At 43.1% G+C, this 18,668-nt stretch overlaps 1 protein-coding gene and 1 long non-coding RNA gene across 3 annotated transcripts in view; one reads left to right on the top strand and one right to left on the bottom strand.

The window, feature by feature from the left end:
* Positions 1-18,668, bottom strand: part of LOC140188551 (uncharacterized) — a 73,492-nt gene that overhangs the window by 26,725 nt on the left and 28,099 nt on the right. The window lies entirely within an intron of this gene.
* nol9 (nucleolar protein 9) overlaps positions 1-18,668 on the top strand; it is a 30,664-nt gene that overhangs the window by 9,527 nt on the left and 2,469 nt on the right. For both annotated transcript variants that reach the window (XM_072245258.1, XM_072245259.1), the window contains exons 5-11: positions 2,639-2,783; positions 6,002-6,098; positions 6,391-6,488; positions 6,843-7,004; positions 8,684-8,975; positions 9,839-9,950; positions 17,211-17,388. In XM_072245258.1, the coding sequence (XP_072101359.1) occupies positions 2,639-2,783; positions 6,002-6,098; positions 6,391-6,488; positions 6,843-7,004; positions 8,684-8,975; positions 9,839-9,950; positions 17,211-17,388 (1,084 nt within the window). The remainder of the gene's footprint in view (positions 1-2,638; positions 2,784-6,001; positions 6,099-6,390; positions 6,489-6,842; positions 7,005-8,683; positions 8,976-9,838; positions 9,951-17,210; positions 17,389-18,668) is intronic.

Raw genomic sequence — 18,668 nt, forward strand, 5'->3', positions numbered from 1 at the left:
CTTAAAATACAAAGTATAATATTACATATTAGCGATATTAAAAATGCGCATCAGTAGTGCAGATGAATATGATTACTTTATGATGGGGACCTGGATTAGGAAGATATTCCTTCTAATGTCTGTTAAATTTAATTAAGCAGTTTAAAACCCTGCTGACGTGAAGAACAGCTGTTGTGTTTTGAATCTCATCAATGCTTAGGTTCTGTGAGAAATCAGGGGTACATTGAAAATGCAGTGAGCCACCTGTTCACTTACTTGGTGCTACGATTATTAGTTGTCATCTGATGTTCGATGATTGGCATCTTTCTGATGGTCAAATCATTCATTCTGATGCAGCCTTGTTTCTGTACAGTTTTATCATTTCCTAACCAGAAATTGGTGGAAGTGAGTGGAGTTGATATTATTAAGGAGGAGGTGGACAACTCACCTGGGCCAGATGGACTACACCCCAGGGTTCTGAAAGAGGTAGCTGAAGCGATTTTGGAGGTACTAGCAGTAATCTTTCAAGAATCACGAGAGTCAGGGGTGGTTCTAGGGGTCTGGGAAATGACCAATGTCACTCTACTGTTTGAGAAGGGAGGGAGGCAAAAGACAGAAAATCATACTTGGGTTAACCTGACTTCAATGATTCATAAGATTTTAAGAGTACGTTATTAAGACTCTTTTGAAGACTAGGAGTTACACTCTGACTTCAGTTCTTTGCGGGAATGGGACCCGCTCTCAGGGCCTCACGATCAGCCGCTTTTTGATATCCCAAGGACACGGCCTGGAAGACAAGCGCACCTTCAGGGTGCTGAACTTTCATGATTCTGGTGACGTGCTGATTCTAGGCCGGTGCCCCTGACTGAAGTGTCGCGGGAGAACACGAAACGTCGGGAGCAGCAGATTAGCTGCCGTGGATTGTGTGTTCAGAGAGCAGAGCCTTTCTGGGGCTGACTCTGGGCGCAGAGCTCGGAAAAAGTGACACAACAGACTTTTAACATCGTAAATTAGCGAGTTGTTAGCTATGTCTTCCCTCTCGCTGTGAAATGGGGACATCTCTTTTTCCCTTATTAGAGAGAGAGAGAAAGAGAGAGCCTGTGTATGTCGAATTACCAGGTGAACGAGTAGCCTTTGGGGTACTCCAGGTCTGTGTCTTTATTGATGCTTGCTGCACGATGCTCGGTGGAGGGCGCTGATGCTTTTTTAACCAGTGGGGGTGGTGGGGGGAGCTGGGAGAGGGCTTTGGGGTTCTAACATTTAACTGTCATTCATTCTTTTGGGCATTTCTGTTTTCGCAGATAATATGAAAAAAAGGAATTTCGGGATGAATATTGTATACATTTCTCTAACATTAAATGTACCTATTAAAACCTATATTGAGGATGAGGTTTCAGGGTACTTGGAAGCACATAATAAGATAGCTCCAAGAGAGCATTGTTTCCTTGTCTGACAAATTTGTTGGCATGCTTTGAGGAAGTAGCATGCAGATTAGATAACGGAGAGTTCGTGGATATTGTTTACATGGAGTTTCAGAAGGCCTTTGACAAGGTGTCTCACTTGAGCCTGCTAAACAAGATAGAAGCCTATGGTATTACAGGTAGGGCACTGGCATTGAAAGAAAATTGGCTGGCTGGTGCATGGCAAACAGTGGGAAGAAAGGGGGCCTTTTCTGGTTGGCTGCTGCGTGGCTAGTGGTGTTCCCCAGGGGTTGGTGTTTGATCTACTACTTTTCTGTCATACATTAATGATCTAGATGATGGAATTGATGGCCTTGTGACTAAAGTTGCAGACGATACGAAAGCAAGTGGAGGGACGAGGAGTGATAAGGAAGCAGTGAGTCTGCAGACATACTTGGACAGAATGGGCAAAGTGGCTGTTGGAATACGGTGTATGCCATGCAGTTCGGTAGAGGATTACAGGCATAAATTGGAGGTCCAAAAGTACAATTTCAGGGTTCTCTGAAAGTTGTATTGCATGTTGAGTCGGTGGTAAGGAAGGCAAATGTAATGTTAGCATTTGTTTCAAGAGGACTAGAGTATAAAAACAAGAATATAATATTGAGCTTTATAAGGCACCAGCCAGGCCACATTTAGGGTATTGTGAACAGATTTGGGCCTTGTATCTAAGGAAGGTTTTGGGGAGGGTCCAGGATAGCTTTAAAAGAGAGGTCCTTGGGATGAAAGGATTAATATCTGACGAATGTTTGATGGTTCGTGGACTGTACTCACTGGATTTTAGAAGGAGAGAGGGGATATCATTGAAACCTACAAAAGTATTGAAAAGCCTGGACGTGGAGAGTTCCTGTAGTGGGAAAGTCTAGGACCAGAGGGCACAGCCTCAGAGTAGAAGAATATCGCTTGAGAACGGAGGTGAGAAACTTCTTTTGGTGGAGAGTAGTGAATCTGTGGGATTCATTGACATAGATGGTAAGCCATTGGGTGTATATATAAAGTGGAGGCTGATAGGTACTTGATTATTAAGGGTGTCAAAGGTTACAGGCCAAAGGTGGGAGAATGGGGTTGAGAGGGAATAAGAAATCAGCCATGCTTGAATGATGGAGCAGATTCGATGGGATGAATGGCCTTAATTTAGCTCTTGTGCCTTTTGATCTAATAAAATTATGCAATGAAGTTTAATTTTTTTTTTCACCTTTCAGAAAAGGATGATTTCTGGGAAACTTGCATTTCATGAATGCGCAGCTTTGTCCTCTATTGGTGTGGCTGTTCTCCCTGATGATCAGGGGGTGACTACATCAGAAAGTTGGATGACCACTATCCAGGAACTTGTAAAGACGTGTCTGGGTGAGCATCTCAGACTTGATATAGATGCAGAAAATGTTATTACTATTCCTGCCCCCACTGTCTCTTGTGGCAGTTCATTCCAGATACAGACTGCTCTTTGTGTAAAAATTTAACCCTTTGGATTGTCTTTAAATCTCCTTACCTTTCTTTTACCCTATGCCCTGGATTTTTTTATATTCTCTACCACTGTGAACAGACAATGTTTATCTGCCCTTTCTATGCCACATATAATTTTATATACTTCTAACATGTTATCTTTCTGCCTCCTTCACTTCAGGGAAAACAGACCGAATGTATTCAATTTTTCCTGATGACTAGAGCCCTCCAGTCTCGATAACATACTTCTGTACCCTTTCTGCGCCCCCTCTAGCGAAGCCACATCCTTCCTATAGTGTGATCCAAGATATTCACAGTACTTAATTTGCAGCCTACTGTGACAAGCATACAGTTTCAAATGCGCATTACTGAGAATTTTTTTTTCTAGTTGGTCTTGTAAAGTGAAATCATGCCCATCCAATCATTAGGTAAATGGGAACATGACAATGTGCTGGAAAAGATTATTGTTGCAGGAGGTAAAATAGGCATAAATGGATATTTTTTTTTCTGGTCAGCAAAGTAACAAGTAATTCACCAAAGAGATTGGTGCTAGGGTCTCAAGTTTTACAAGTTATATAAATGATTTAGGCTCAGTGATCAAAGAGATGATTGCTAAATTTGCTGATGACAAAGATGAATAGGGAAGTATATGGTGAGGAGAACATTAAGAGATTACAAAGCGATGTATGTAGGTTAAATGAGTGGGCAAAGATCTAACAAATTTTATAGTGAGAAAAATATGAAATTGTCAACTTTAACAAGAATAGTTTAAAAGTATATCGGTACCCTTGAATCATAGAGTACTGAAATGCAAGTACAATGAGTAATTAGTAAAGGTTTAATTTATTTCAAAGGAACTTAAATACAGAAGGATGGTTGTGCTTCTTTTATGGGGCATTGTTGAAACCACATCAGTACTACAATGTTATAGTTGCGGGTCCCCTTATATTAAAGTATTGGAATACTGATTCCTGGAACAGGAAGCATTTTTCAGTCTCGGCTATTATCTGCTGGAGTTTAATACATTGAGTAGGGACTTGACTGAAGCATGCACAAACCTGAGAGATTAAATAAGGTGGATTTAGTGAGAATGTTCCCTCTTCTGAAACTCGGATGGAGTGGCAAACCTTTTAGAGAGCATGTGCCCAAATTGGTGATTTTTTTTTTAAAGTTCTCTTGCATGCTATTGTAATTTTGAGCAGAGATTATCATTGATTAATGACATAGTAACAATAATTGTGGACTTTTTCTGAGGAAGAAGCATGAATCCTGTTAAGTGTGTTCATTGTTTTACTATTAATAAAGGTCTAACAGAGATTGAAATAAAGTAAACATTTTTCAAGATTCAAGTTTATTTTTCACATTTGCATCAAAACAATAAAATGTATCATTTGCATTAACAACCACTACACTATGGGGTGTGTTGCCCCACACTTGGGCACCAACATGGCATGCCCGAACACCACAGAACAGAACAAGCAACAAAACAACAACAGCAAAGCATGCCCCATTCCTTTCCCCCCCAATTTTTGAAAACCTGTTCACAAAATTATTAATATTTTAAAAAGCCAATTGAAAAAATAACATTTTAAAAACCCTATTGTAATTGTAACTGATTACTATCCAAATACTAATGTGTAAACCAGGTCTCTGAGGATTTCAAAACACATCATCCAATGTCAGGTGTTCTTGCAACCGTCCAGCTGGCACCAAGACAGCATGAGATGTTCCCAATGAAAACATCTCACTGCTCTCAAGTTGCAAAAAAAATCATTCATTGCTTAATTTGACAGTGAAGATAATTGTTATGTATCTTGTTACTATGGGGGGAGTTTAAAAGAATTGAGAGGCGGTACTGCAAGCCCTCAGGTATGTTGCTTGTTAATGTAAATGACATATTTCACTATATGGTTTGCTGTACATGTGATAAATGAACTTATCCTGAAAAATACTTCATTTATTTCAATCTGTCTCTGCTATAATAGTAAACAAGGTTTTTGCGTGTGCCATCTTGAGCAAGCATGCCATAAGTTCACCACCCTGAACTGGGTGTTACTTTGGTAAAATAAGGGAACCACTTATTTAGTACAGATATATTAACACAGTTTATTTTTTTTCTCTCACAGGGTTGGGGTGGGGGCTGTGAGTCTTTCAAACTCTTTCTCAAAGGGTTGTAGAAGCAGATTCCTTGAATGTTTTAAGGAGAACTACATAGATTCTTGATAAGTAAGGGATGAAAGATTATCGGGGTTTGACAGGAATGGGGAGTTGAGGTTGTGGTCATATTAGCCATGATCTTGATCAAGTTCATGTTGAAGTTTATTGTCATCTTACTGAACCAAACCAAACAACGTTCCTCTGGTCCACATGCACCCACAAAACATAATACACAGCACATAAAACAAAATGTTACCAGAAGTAAGTTAATAACTATCATTCAAACAGTAAACATTAAACAGTATAGTAAACAGCTTTCTGTTCTAGTGATGAGACCTCGGTGGTGGCAGGGTATCCATTAGCCTCACAGACTGAGGGAAGAAGCTGTCACCCAGTTTGACAGTTCTAGTCCTGCTGTCCATGAACCTCCTTCCCGACTGTAGTGGGTCAAAGAGATTGTGGGATGGGTGGTAAAGGGCCCTCAGCAAAGCTTCAGGCCGTTTGTATAAAACGCTCCCAGTAAGTATCATAAATGGAGGTGTGGTAGGGAAACATCTGTGATACTCGGTGGTTTCTACTATCCCCTGTAGGGCAGTTTATTTCGGCTTTTTTCTTAAAGATGTGCTGGGTGCGTCCTGGCCACTGCTGCATTTTTCGCGGCAATGTATAGGTCCGCGGTCCAGAGGTTGGGGACCGCTGCTGTAGGGTCTTGCAGCCCAATGCCTTATAGCTTCCATAACCACAGGATGATGCAGCCAGACAATCTTAATGGTGCAGCCATGGAAAGTTGTTAGAATGATGCTGAAATTGTGAAGTCGTTGACTGCTGTTGCAGTGTATATTGAGCCAGAAAAGAATTATTACCATCTCTCAATGTAATTTAAGTGGACTGTAGCAGAGTCATTGTGTTATACGATTAAATCTCTGGTCTTGTTATGTAATGTAGCATATGTGGTTCTGTTTTAGAAGATGACAATGGCTGTCCTGTCATCTTGACATGTGGAGGGAAGAACGTAGGGAAGTCGACATTCAACAGACATCTCATGAATTCACTTCTGAACCAGTAAGTTTTCAGACTTCATCTGGTATTATCCTTTAAATGATAGGAAATATTTGCACAGTTCTATCATTAGAATGTGAATTTTTTAGCTGCAGACATGATTGAATATCTCTGCACTGATCCTCCTGTGTCTTGTGTTGAATGCTCACAGATATTTAAATAATTTATTGAGCAAAGAAACATAGTATGCTATGTGTTCTAAAATACTAAAAGCTGTTGTTCTTTTTATGAATTGTATCTCTCTAAGGAGATAGCAGGGAAACATTATTATGGTATATTTCTCTTCATCCCACAGCATTCCATGTGTAGAGTTTCTGGAACTTGACATAGGTCAGACAGAATTTAGTCCCCCTGGTTGCATGGCGTTACATTTGGTGACCAGGCCTGTTTTCAGTAAGTACACAACTGAACAAAGCTGAGGCAGGTATGCTTTGAGATATACTGTGATTAAATAGAATCTTCTTGGACTAAATGCTCAGGGAGTAGATAATGTCATGCCTAAGTTCCATCACTTAGAATACAAGCAGCCTACTTTTATTTTAGCTGTGTTGGAGGATACATTTGATGGGTTGCTCTTTGCTTCTTTGTTCTTTACCCAGACCCTCTTATTCCTCCACCTCCACATAAGTTTTTTATGCATGCATTACCACCTTGTACTCGTACTCCCTTGCTTGTATCTTGACTGTTTCCTTGCTTCCATGCATGTTCTTTGTTTTCCCACATTCTTTTTAACTTTTTTTTTAATAGGTCCACCTTACATGCACCAGTGTGAACCCCGTAAAATGGTATATTATGGTAATGTGCTCTGTGACCAGGACCCAGATCGATATATGGAAGTTGTGAGGTATCTCTATGCAGAGTACAAGAAAGAAACTCCACTGATCATAAACACCATGGGCTGGATCAAAGGTCAGAAAGCTTGCAGTACAAACTAATGTATTGGTGATGAATTTTCATTTGATCCTTTAGGTCATATCCTCAAGTCTTTTTTAATAAATTCTCACAGTGCAGAAAGAGGACATTTGGTCAATCAAGTATCTTGTTACTGTGTTGTGCTGTTACTCAGAATAATCTCCCACCTATTTCCTATAATCAATTCCCACTGACTTGCCCAAAACTTGTACCTCTCAGCTATATAAGGGATAGTTTACAATTGGCAATTAATTATCAGCCACGTCTTTAGGATGTTGGAGAAATTGGTGTCTGTATGGGAAACCTACACCATCGTGGGGGGAGGGATATGGAAGAGTGTAAGCTCCAAGCAGAAAGAACTAGGGATCAGGGTCAAACCCAAGGGGCTGAATCTGTAAGACAGCAGCATAACCTCTGCACTCTGTGGCCATCCAGAAATCTGGATATTGGGATTGGTTTCTTTCCAAAGATTAAAACCCATCTTCTCCAGCAGTTCAAGTGTACTATTGCCTTCCATTTACACATGAAGTGAACATTCTTTGATATATTGGATTGTAACCCTCGTTCTCATCTAGTGTTTTGGACTAAGAATGCCAAAGACAACGAGTTGCATAATTTACCTATTTAGTATCACACAGCTGGTCGTCTGTCATGTTCGATAATGACAGTAAGAAACCTGTGTGGGAGAGTTTTTGAAGTGGAAAAGCCATTGCACTGTGCTAGCACCACTCTCTCAACCTCGGAAGTCCTGGTCCAGTGGTACAAGTAGTAGTCATATCTGGGGTCTTCCTTGGTTGCAGTGGATGACCATATAACTACTGCGTCTTCTCCTGCCCTTCACTCTCCATGGAGTGTTGTAGAACCTTTCAGGCTGTTGGACCTGACTGTTGATCTCATCCGCCGTCGGCTGAAACTGACTTTGCAGGCTAGGTCAGGCTTGTCCCTGTCTCACCAGGGTATGAGGCATACCGGCTACCCTTTGCTGGTTTAGCCTGCCTGTCGAAGCAATGGACCGGGATGTGGTCACTGTCGCGTACAAGCAGTTACTTGGAGCCATAGGTGAGAGCTGGATGTCCAATGGGGACCAAAGGTGAATGAGCTGCCTCAGAATGGTTATGACGAGCCCTGTTACCAGAAGTGCTACTTATCGCTGGATACCCCATACACCCATAATATGTTAAAATCCCTACCATATACACAGTTTTTGTTTATCCCAAGTAGCTGGCAGCATTTACCATTGTCATTAGAATAAATGTCAAACCATTGTATGCATATATTGCTGCTGCCAGACATTTTCATCTGGAACTGAATATACTTTGCAATTATCTCATCACCTGCCACTATTGTCATCTTATGGTGATCTGAATACCTTCACATTCATTTTAAAGGTAAGCATGAGAATAGTTTTGAAACTTGAACTCAGCTGTATCTTTTGGTAACTTCACTTTTATGTTCCTTTTATTCAGTTTTTGATTCTGATGTTAAATTTAAGACCACCTTTTGACAATTTCTGGTTATAGGAAGGTGTTAATTTGTGGTATTTGATAATCATGTCAAATTCATGTATGCCAGCCATTATACATCTTAGAGGAAATTCTCATGCATTTAGTCTCAGTTAATTCTCTACAAATCCATCTGATCTTGTATCACAACCTGCCTCTCTTTCTCTTCAACAGGATTAGGGTTGTCTGTTTTGGTCGATCTGATTCGGCTCTTGGCCCCAACACATGTAGTGCAGCTTGTCAACACTAGGGGAAGCCAGGACTCTGTGCTTCTTACATCGGAATTTGTGCAGACAGCAACTGGGTGGCAAACCAAGGGGAAACACCAAATTCAGCAAAAGCCTGTTGACCTCAGGACATCCCCAAGTTCATCGGATGAGGAAATGCAAATGCATGTGGGACTCCAGGGGCACAAATTGATGTACGTTCATTCTGAGTTTCCTGGAGTGGAAGATGGGAGCTGTTTGTAAGTAAAAAAAAAATTAACTACATTGTTTCAATGTCTTCACATTACTATAAGCCCCTAACAAGAATATAAGCATCCATTCACTCTATAAACTGTACAGTAAATGTGTAGGACACTAGCTATTTTCTACGATGGAGCAATGACCAAAGTCTTTCAGAAAGCTAGAAACAAATCTGCAACATCTACCACCCAGAAGGATTAAAGTTATTGTTTGAAGTTTCTTTTCCTTTGTTACATAACCATTTCCACTTCTTCACACGTTGAAATAACCACAATAAACTGTGGTTATTTCCATGTGTGAAGCCCCTACCTAGTCTTACCTATGAGTCATGGAACCATTGAATATTTGAGTGAATGCATGCTTGTCAGATTATTAGTTGGCAAGACAGTTGTTTGCTAAAGAGACGTGTTTCAGTTGAGATGATATTTCAAATATGCTTACTCAGAGTATTCAGATAATAATGAGATAACTAGCCCAACTGATGCATATTAGGGTTAACAAAATATTTCCTGCATTTTCTCCATCCTTCATTTGCTAACAATATTGGCTTTACAATATGCTCTCTTCATGCTCCTGTTAACCTAGTTTACTTTCAAACATTTATGCCATTGCTTTTCTATAATTATATAGTTTTTACTGCCATATATAGTTTCAAAATCCCTGAAATCGCCCCTTAGTTTCTCTTTTCAAAGAGGAAAAAAAACCTGTTTGTTTTTTCCAATGGATATCTTTTGTGATTCTAGTATTAGATCCCTGATACAAGTATAGCTACTGTGTTGGATGCAGTATAGGTAACTACCAAATCTTCCTGTCCTTACACTCTTTTGAATCTGCTAATAATTAATTTTTCTTTTCCTCACAGAAAATACCGCAGCAACGTGCTGAGAGATTTGGCTCTTCTGGGCTCTTTCAGCCACCTGCAGCCTTTGGACATCGGCCACCCCTTGTCCTTGCATCGTATGCTGCCGTATCAGGTAATTGTCGTTCCATAACTAGTTTGTTTTTACTTACCCCACACCCATCCAATGTCCACACTTTGAAAGATTTTTTTAGATTATGTGAACACTCAGTCCTCTTTTATTGTCGCAAACAACAGGAATTCTGCAGATGCTGGAAATTCAAGCAACACACATAAAAGTTTTGCTGAACACCTACGCTCTGTCCGCCAGAGAAAGCAGGATCTCCCAGTGGCCACACATTTTAATTCCACATCCCATTCCCATTCTGACATGTCTATCCACGGCCTCCTCTACTGTAAAGATGAAGCCACACTCAGGTTGGAGGAACAACACCTTATATTCCGTATGGGTAGCCTCCAACCTGATGGCATGAACATCGACTTCTCTAACTTCCGCTAATGCCCCACCTCCCCCTCGTACCCCATCTGTTACTTATTTTTATACACACATTCTTTCTCTCACTCTCCTTTTTCTCCCTCTGTCCCTCTGAATATACCCCTTGCCCATCCTCTGGGTCCCCCCCCCCCCACCGTCTTTCTTCCCGGACCTCCTGTCCCATGATCCTCTCATATCCCTTTTGCCTATCACCTGTCCAGCTCTTGGCTCCATCCCTCCCCCTCCTGTCTTCTCCTATCATTTTGGATCTCCCCCTCCCCCTCCAACTTTCAAATCCCTTACTCACTCTTCCTTCAGTTAGTTCTGACGAAGGGTCTCTGCCTGGAGCGTCGACTGCACCTCTTCCTAGAGATGCTGCCTGGCCTGCTGCGTTCACCAGCAACCTTTATGTGTGTTGCTCCTCTGTTATTGTCATTTGGAAATGCATACATGCATTAAGAAATGATACAATGTTCCTCCAGAGTGATATCACAGAAAACAGGACAAACCAAAGACTAACACTAACAGAACCACATAATCATAATTATAACATATAGTTACAGCAGTGCAAAACAATACCATAATTTGATGAAGAACAAACCATGGGCATGGTAAATAAGGTCTCAAAAGTCCCCGAATCGATCGATTCCCGAGTCCCCGATAGCAGGCGGCAAAAGGGAGAAACTCCCTGCCATAAACCTCCAGGCACCGTCAACTTGCCGATGCCTTGGAAGCAGCTGACCACAGCCGACACTGGGTCCATCCGTCCGAAAACTTCAAGCTTCTGACCAGCCGCTCTGATACAGCCTCCCGAGTCCCATCCTCTGCCGAGCGCCTTCAACCTAGCCCCAGCCACCGAAACACGCAAAACCAAGGATTTCGGGGCCTTCTGCTCCGGAGATTCCGGTTACCACACAGTAGCAGCGGCAGCGAAGCGGGCATTTCAGAAGTTTTCCAGATGTTCCTCCGTGCTCTCACGTCTGTCTCCATCAAATCAGAATTGTGCACGGTCCCCTACTTGACAGATAACAGACATCACCACTGAAGTGGCCGCGCACCGCCATCTTCTCCTATTCCTGGCTTTGATCGCCTGTCTGTACAACTACTCCCAGGCAGAGACTGGGGACCACAGCACCAGTGGCCAAGGGAGGTGTAGGAGCACTTACAGGACTGCTTTGAGTTGGTGGACGTGGCAATATTCAGGGATTCATCTTTGAATCTGAATGAATACACAGTTGTGACCAACTTCATAAAGACTCTGTGTGAATGAGTGTGTGCTTTGAGAATTTATCGGACATACCCGAACCACAAGCCATGGATGAACCAGGAGATTCGTAGTCTGCTGAGGGCTAGATCTGTGGCATTTGAGACTGTTGATCCAGAACTGGACAAGAAGTTCAGATGTTATTTCTTCAGCGGTTTGAACGGGGCACGACTGTGCAAGTGCGTGGAGGTCGGCCAGTGAGAACAGCGGGAAGAGTTTAAAAGCGAGCAGAGTTGAAAAGGTAATGTTTATTTCTTCAGCAGTTTGAACGGGGCACAACTGTGTAAGCACGTGGAGGTCGGCCAGTGAGAACAGCAGGAAGAGTTCAAAAGGAAGACAGATTTACAGAATGAGCATCAGAGGAGCGGGTGACAGAGTAGTGGGAGACAGAGTAGGAAGGCTTTGGCTCAACGGGGCTTCGGCGATAAAGAGTTGAGGCCAGGTAGGTTATCTGTTTGAAATAAAGACAGAGAGTATATGTGTGAGGCTGGTTTTCTGTGCTCGGTGTCAGATGTGGGAGGTCCTGGAGACTCCCTGCCTCCCGGACGACCACATCTGCACCAGGTGCGTCAAGCTGCAGCTCCTTAGGGACTGCGTTAGGGAACTGGAACTGCAGCTCGATGACCTTCATCTGCTCAGGGAGAGTGAGGAGGTGATAGATAGGAGCTACAGGCAGGTAGTCACCCTGGGACCACAGGAGACAGAGAAGTGGGAAACAGTCAGGAGAGGGAAGGGCAAGAAGCAGGTACTAGAGAGAGCCCCAGTGGCTGTCCCCCTTAACAATAAGTATTCCTGCTTGAGTACTGTTGGGGGAGACGACCTACCTGGGGGAAGCAACAGTGGTCGTGTCTCTGGCACAGAGTCTGGCCCTGTGGCTCAGAAGGGTAGGGAAAGGAACAGGATGGCAGCAGAGATAGGGTACTCTATAGTTACTGGGTCAGGCAGCTGATTCTGTGGACTCAGGAAAGTAACGCGGATGGTAGTTTGCCTCCCAGGTGCCAGGGTCTGGATGTTTCTGCTCGAGTCCACGGTATCTTGAAGTGGGAAGGAGAACAGCCAGAGGTTGTGGTACATATTGGTACCAACGACATAGGTAGGAAAAGGGAGGAGGTCCTGAAAACAGACTACAGGGAGTTAGGAAAGAAGCTGAGAAGCAGGACCTCAAAGGTAGTAATCTTGGGATTACTGCCTGTGTCACGTGACAGTGAGTATAGGAATAGAGTGGGGTGGAGGGAAAATGCGTGGCTGAGGGATTGGAGCAGGGAGCAGGGATTCAGATTTCTGGATCACTGGGACCTCTTCTTGGGCAGGTGTGACTTGTACAAAAAGGACTGGTTGCACTTGAGTCTGAGGGGGACCAGTATCCTGGCGGGAAGGTTGGCTAAGGCTACCGGGGAGAGTTTAAACTAGAATTGCTGAGGCGTGGGAACTGAACCGAAGTGACGGAGGAAAGGGAGGTTGGCTCACCAATAGAGAAAGCTTGGAGACAGTGCGAAAGGGAGGATAGGCGGGTGATAGCGAAGGGACGCGCTCAGTCTGATGGTTTGAGATGTGTCTATTTTGATGCGAGGAGTATCATGAATAAAGCGGATGAGATTAGAGCGTGGATCAGCACTTGGAGCTATCATGTTGTGGCCATTACAGAGACTTGGATGGTGCAGGGGCAGGAATGGCTACTTCAAATGCCAGGCTTTAGATGTTTCAGAAAGGACAGGGAGGGAGGCAAAAGAGTGTGACACTATTGATCAGAAATAGTGTCATGGCTGCAGAAAAGGAGGAAGTCACGGAGGGGTTGTCTACGGAGTCTATGTGGGTGGAAGGAAGAGGAAGGGGTCAATAACTCTACTGGGTGTTTTTTAAAGACCACCCAATAGTAATAAGGACATCAAGGAGCAGATAGGGAGACAGATTCTGGAAAGGAGTAATAATAACAGAGTTGTTGTAGTGGGAGATTTTTTAATTTCCCTAATATTGATTGGCATCTCCCTAGAGTGAGGGATTTATATGGGGTAGAGTTTGTTAGGTGTGTTCAGGAAGGTTTCCTGACACAATATGTAGATAAGCCTACAAGAGGAGAGGCTGTACTTGATCTGGTATTGGGAAATGAACCTGGTCAGGTATCAGGTCTCTCAGTGGGAGAGCATTTTGGAGATAGTGATCACAATTCTATCTCCATTACCATAGCATTGGAGAGGGATAGGAACAGACAAGTTAGGGAAACATTTAATTGAAGTAAGGGGGAAGTATGAGGCTATCAGGGAGGAACTTGGAAGCATAAATTGGAAACAGGTGTTCTCAGGGAAACGTACGGCAGAAATGTGGCAAATGTTCAGGAGATATTTGCATGGGGTTCTGAGTAGGTAAGTTCCAATGAAACATGGAAAGGATGGTAGGGTACAAGATCCGTGGTGTATAAAAACTGTTGTAAATCTAGTCAAGAAGAAAAGAAGAGCTTATAAAAGGTTAAAAAAAACTAGGTAATGATAGAGATCTAGAAGATTATAAGACTAGCAGGAAGGAGCTTAAAAAAGCAATTAGGAGGGCCAGAAGGGGCCATGAGAAGGCATTGGCGGACAAGATTAAGGAAAGCCCCAAGACATTCTACAAGTATGTGAAGAGCAAGAGGATAAGACGTGAGAGAATAAGACCAATCAAATGTGACAGTGGAAAAGTGTGTATGGAACCAGAGGAGATAGCAGAGGTACTTAATGAATACTTTGCTTCAGTATTCACTATGGAAAAGGATCTTGGCGATTGTAGGGATGACTTGCAGTGGACTGAAAATCTTGAGAAAGTAGATATTAAGAAAGAGGATGTGCTGGAGCTTTTGGAAAGCATCAAGTTGGATAAGTCACTGGGACCAGACTGGATGTACCCCAGGCTACTGTGGGAAGCAAGGGAGGAGATTGCTGAGCCTCTGGCAATGATCTTTGCATCATCATTGAGAACGGGAGAGGTTCTGGAGGATTGGAGGATTGCGGATGTTGTTCCCTTATTCAAGAAAGGGAGTAGGGATAGCCCAGGAAATTATAGCCAGTGAGTCTTACTTCAGTGGTTGGTAAGTTGATGGAGAAGATCCTGAGAGGCAGGATTTATGAACATTTGGAGCAGCATAATATGATTAGGAATAGCCAGCATGGCTTTGTCAAAGGCAGGTCGTGCCTTATGAGCCTGATAGAATTTTTTGAGGATGTGACTAAAGATATTGATGAAGGTAGAGCTGTAGATGTAGTGTCCATGGATTTTAGCAAGGCATTTGATAAGGTACCTCATGTAAGGCTTTTTGAGGAAGTAAGGAGGCATGGGATCCAAGGGGACTTTGCTTTGTGGATCCAAAACTGGCTTGCCACAGAAGGCAAAGAGTGGTTGTAGACGGGTCATATTCTGCATGGAGGCCGGCGACCAGTGGTGTGCCTCAGGGACCTCTCCTGGGACCCCTTCTCTTTGTGATTTTTATAAATGACCTGGATGAGGAAGTGGAGGGATGGATTAGTAAATTTGCTGATGACACTAAGGTTGGAGGTGTTGTGGATAGTGTGGAGGGCTGTCAGAGGTTACAATGGGACGTTGATAGGATGCAAAACTGGCTAAGAAGTAGCAGATGGAGTTCAACCCAGATAAGTGTGAAGTGGTTCATTTTGGTAGGTCAAATATGATGGCAGAATATAGCATTAATGATAAGACTCTTGGCAGTGTGGAAGATCAGAGGGATCATGGGGTCCGAGTCCATAGGACACTCAAAGCTGCTATGCAGGTTGACTCTGTGGTTAAGAATGCATACGGTGCATTGGCCTTCATCAATCGTGCGATTGAGTTTAAGAGCCGAGAGGCAATGTTGCAGCTATACAGGACCCTGGTCAGACCCCACTTGGAGTACTATGCTCAATTCTGGTCGCCATACTACAGGAAGGACCATAGAAAGGGTGCAGAAGAGATTTGCAAGGATGTTGCCTGGATTGGGGAACATGCCTTATAAGAATAGGTTGAGTGAACTCTACCTTTTCTCCTTGGAGAGATGGGGGATGAGAGGTGACCTGATAGAGGTGTACAAGATAATGAGAGGCATTGATCGTGTGGATAGTCAGAGGCTTTTCCCCAGGGCTGAAATGGCTAACACGAGAGGGCATAGTTTTAAGATGCTTGGAAGTAAGTACAGAGGAGATGTCAGGGGTAAGTTTTTTACGCAGAGAGTGGTGAATGCTTGGAATGGGCTGCCGGCGGCAGTGCTAGAGGTGGAAACCATAGGGTCTTTTAAGAGATCCTGGATGGCTACGTGGTGCTTAGAAAAATAGAAGTCTATGGGTAAAGCCTAGGTTGTTCTAAGATAGGGACATGTTTGGCACAGCTTTGTGGGCCAAAGGGCCTGTATTATGCTGTATGTTTTCTATGTTTCTACGTGACCTACTGAAGGCTATTTTAAGAGCAAAAAAGCAATTCCAATTGAAGTAGAGACAGAATAGGATGCACGTTGGCTCTGGCAGGGTTTGCAGGCCATTAGTTCCTACAAAGCAAAACCTAACGTCATGAATGGCTGTGATGCTTCACTCCCAGATGAGCTTAGCACCTTTTATTCACACTTTGAAAGGGAGAGTAAATTCATACCTGTGATAATCCTTGCAGAATTTGGTGACACTGTGATCTCTATCTTGGAGGCTGATGTCAAAGCATCTGCCAAGTGAACCCTCACAAGGTGTCAGGCCTTGATGGTGTACCTGGTAGGGCACTGAAAACCTGTGCTAACTAACTGGCGGGAGTGCTCCAAGACATCTTTAATCTCTCACTGTTCCAGTTGGAGGTTCCCACTGCTTCAAAGGGTGACAATGATACCAGTGCCCAAGAGGAGCAAGGTGACCTGGTTCAACTATTATCACTCAGTTGCACTCACATCTACTGTGATGAAGTGCTTTGAGAGGTTCGTCATGGCCAGGTTCAACTCTTGAAGAACCCCTGGACCCTCTGTCATTTGCCTGTTGCCACAATAGGTCTACAGCAGGTTGACTGTCACTGGCCCTCCACTCTGCCTTGGACAATAGCAATGCCTATGTCAGGCTGATGTTTATTGATTATAGCTCAGTGTCCAATACATTCATATCTTCAGCTTAATCAACAAGCTCCACATCCTGGGCCTTTACCTTCCTCTGCAAATGGATCCTTGACTCTCTCACTGGGAAACCACAGTGCATGAGAATTGAAAATGGCATCTCCTTGCTGACAGTCAGCTCTGGTGCACCACAAGGATGCGTGTTTAGCCCACTCTCTACTCAGTCTACACCTATGACCAGACACAGCCCAGACAGCATCTCTAAATTTGCCGATGACACAACTATTGTTGACAGAACTTCAAATAGTGACTAGGAGTAACAGGAGCGAGATAGGTCAGTGGAGAGGCAACAACGATCTTGCACTCAACATCAGTAAGACCAAGGGATTGATTGAGGACTTCAGGAGGGTGAAGTCGAAGGAACAATGAATCCATTGAATGGACAATCAGTCCATGTGCACTAACCCAGTATTTTTTTTTGCACTACTTTTTAAGTTTAATTTTTCCAGATTCCAGTTGCAGTGGGTGGTGTTTGGAGTTGTCTGTGTAGTCTCTGTTTACTTTTTTACTAAAAATGGATACTTTCCCCCCCCAGGTGCCATTTAATGCTGTTGCGCTCCATGTATTACATTGTGATGTGACTCCCACCCATATCTTATATGCAGCCAATGCCAGTGTGGTGGGCCTGTGCAGAATACCAGGTGGTGTCAACTCCCACGCAGATGGACCTGTGCTACTCTCGCAGGCTCCAGTATGTGATTGTTTTGGTGTTGGTAAGTATGGAGAGAACCTGGCACCACATCACGTGCTACAAATCAAAAACACTCCTCACCACCTCACTGCCAGAGTTAGAGAGTTCAATTCTGGCACCGCCTGTAAGGAGTTTGTACGTTCTCCCTGTGACTGTTAGGTTTTCTCCAGGTGCTCCAGTTTCCTCCCAGAGTCCAGAGACATGATGGTTAGTACATTAATTGCTCATTGTAAATTATCCTGTGCTTAGGTTAGCATTAAATAGGTTTGTTGCTGGGTGGTATGGCTCGTTGAGCCAGAAGCCCTTGTTTTACGCTGTATCTCTAAATAAATAAATAACCACCGATAGTAAAGCTAAATGATCAGTTCTAGTTCATTGATGTATCTCTGATGCACCGTATGGATATGTTAGGATCATGAAGGGTACTCATTAGTGTTATGTGGTCAAAATTGGCAGTATTTTCCCCCAGAATTATTTTGAATATGAAAGAAATGTTAGCCACATTACTGGAAGATGTGATTTCATGTGAGTAGACTAAAGGACTGGGGCTTATTATTTATAGTAGGGCAAATTCTTAACTTTCTGCTCTAGTATCTGAAACTGCTTACCTGACAAGGGTGTTACTATCTAAGCAAAGTTGCAATGCAAGCATGTTCCAAGTACTGTTAAAGTGCATATGTTACACAGCGTAGCCAGCCGTTACTTCCATGTGTTTTTCTTATTGAAAGATGGGCAAATATGCTTAACTTGCCGATCTTCTGATCATCACAGGGGAATCTCCTGGCTGTTGCTTCAGTGGACTGCCTTCACTACCAAAAATTCACTGAACTATTGAATAACGGAAGGCAAACTGTGTCTCCTGGCCATTGTAATCAGGTTTAGTCTGAAGTGGCTTTCAGACTGTCCCGGGCCTGGCCTACACCTGGACAACATTGTTTTCATTATCTGCTATTTAATTTATTTGTTGTACAGGGTCACTTCTCCTTCTGTTGCAGGATATGTATTTCGCAAATTTGTCCTTCAATGTACTGATGCAGTGGTATTCTTGTGTTCTCAGTTGGGAACAGTCATAGATCCAAGCCAAGAATAAATCAAGGCAAACTTTAAGGAATTAATCTAACAAATAGACTTTACAACTGACATTGTGGAATAAAAGCTTTGCAGTGCTCTTTAATCTTCCTGGGTGATTGGTAGGAATGACACTGAACAAATGACGATAGAGCCAGCCATTTATGGTGGCAAAGGCTCTATTCAATGTGGGGTCTGCCTGATCAGCTGTAGACTGATCTTTCCTCGGGCGCT

Source organism: Mobula birostris, chromosome 27 (genome assembly GCF_030028105.1).
Source record: "Mobula birostris isolate sMobBir1 chromosome 27, sMobBir1.hap1, whole genome shotgun sequence".
Classification (NCBI taxonomy): domain Eukaryota; kingdom Metazoa; phylum Chordata; class Chondrichthyes; order Myliobatiformes; family Myliobatidae; genus Mobula; species Mobula birostris.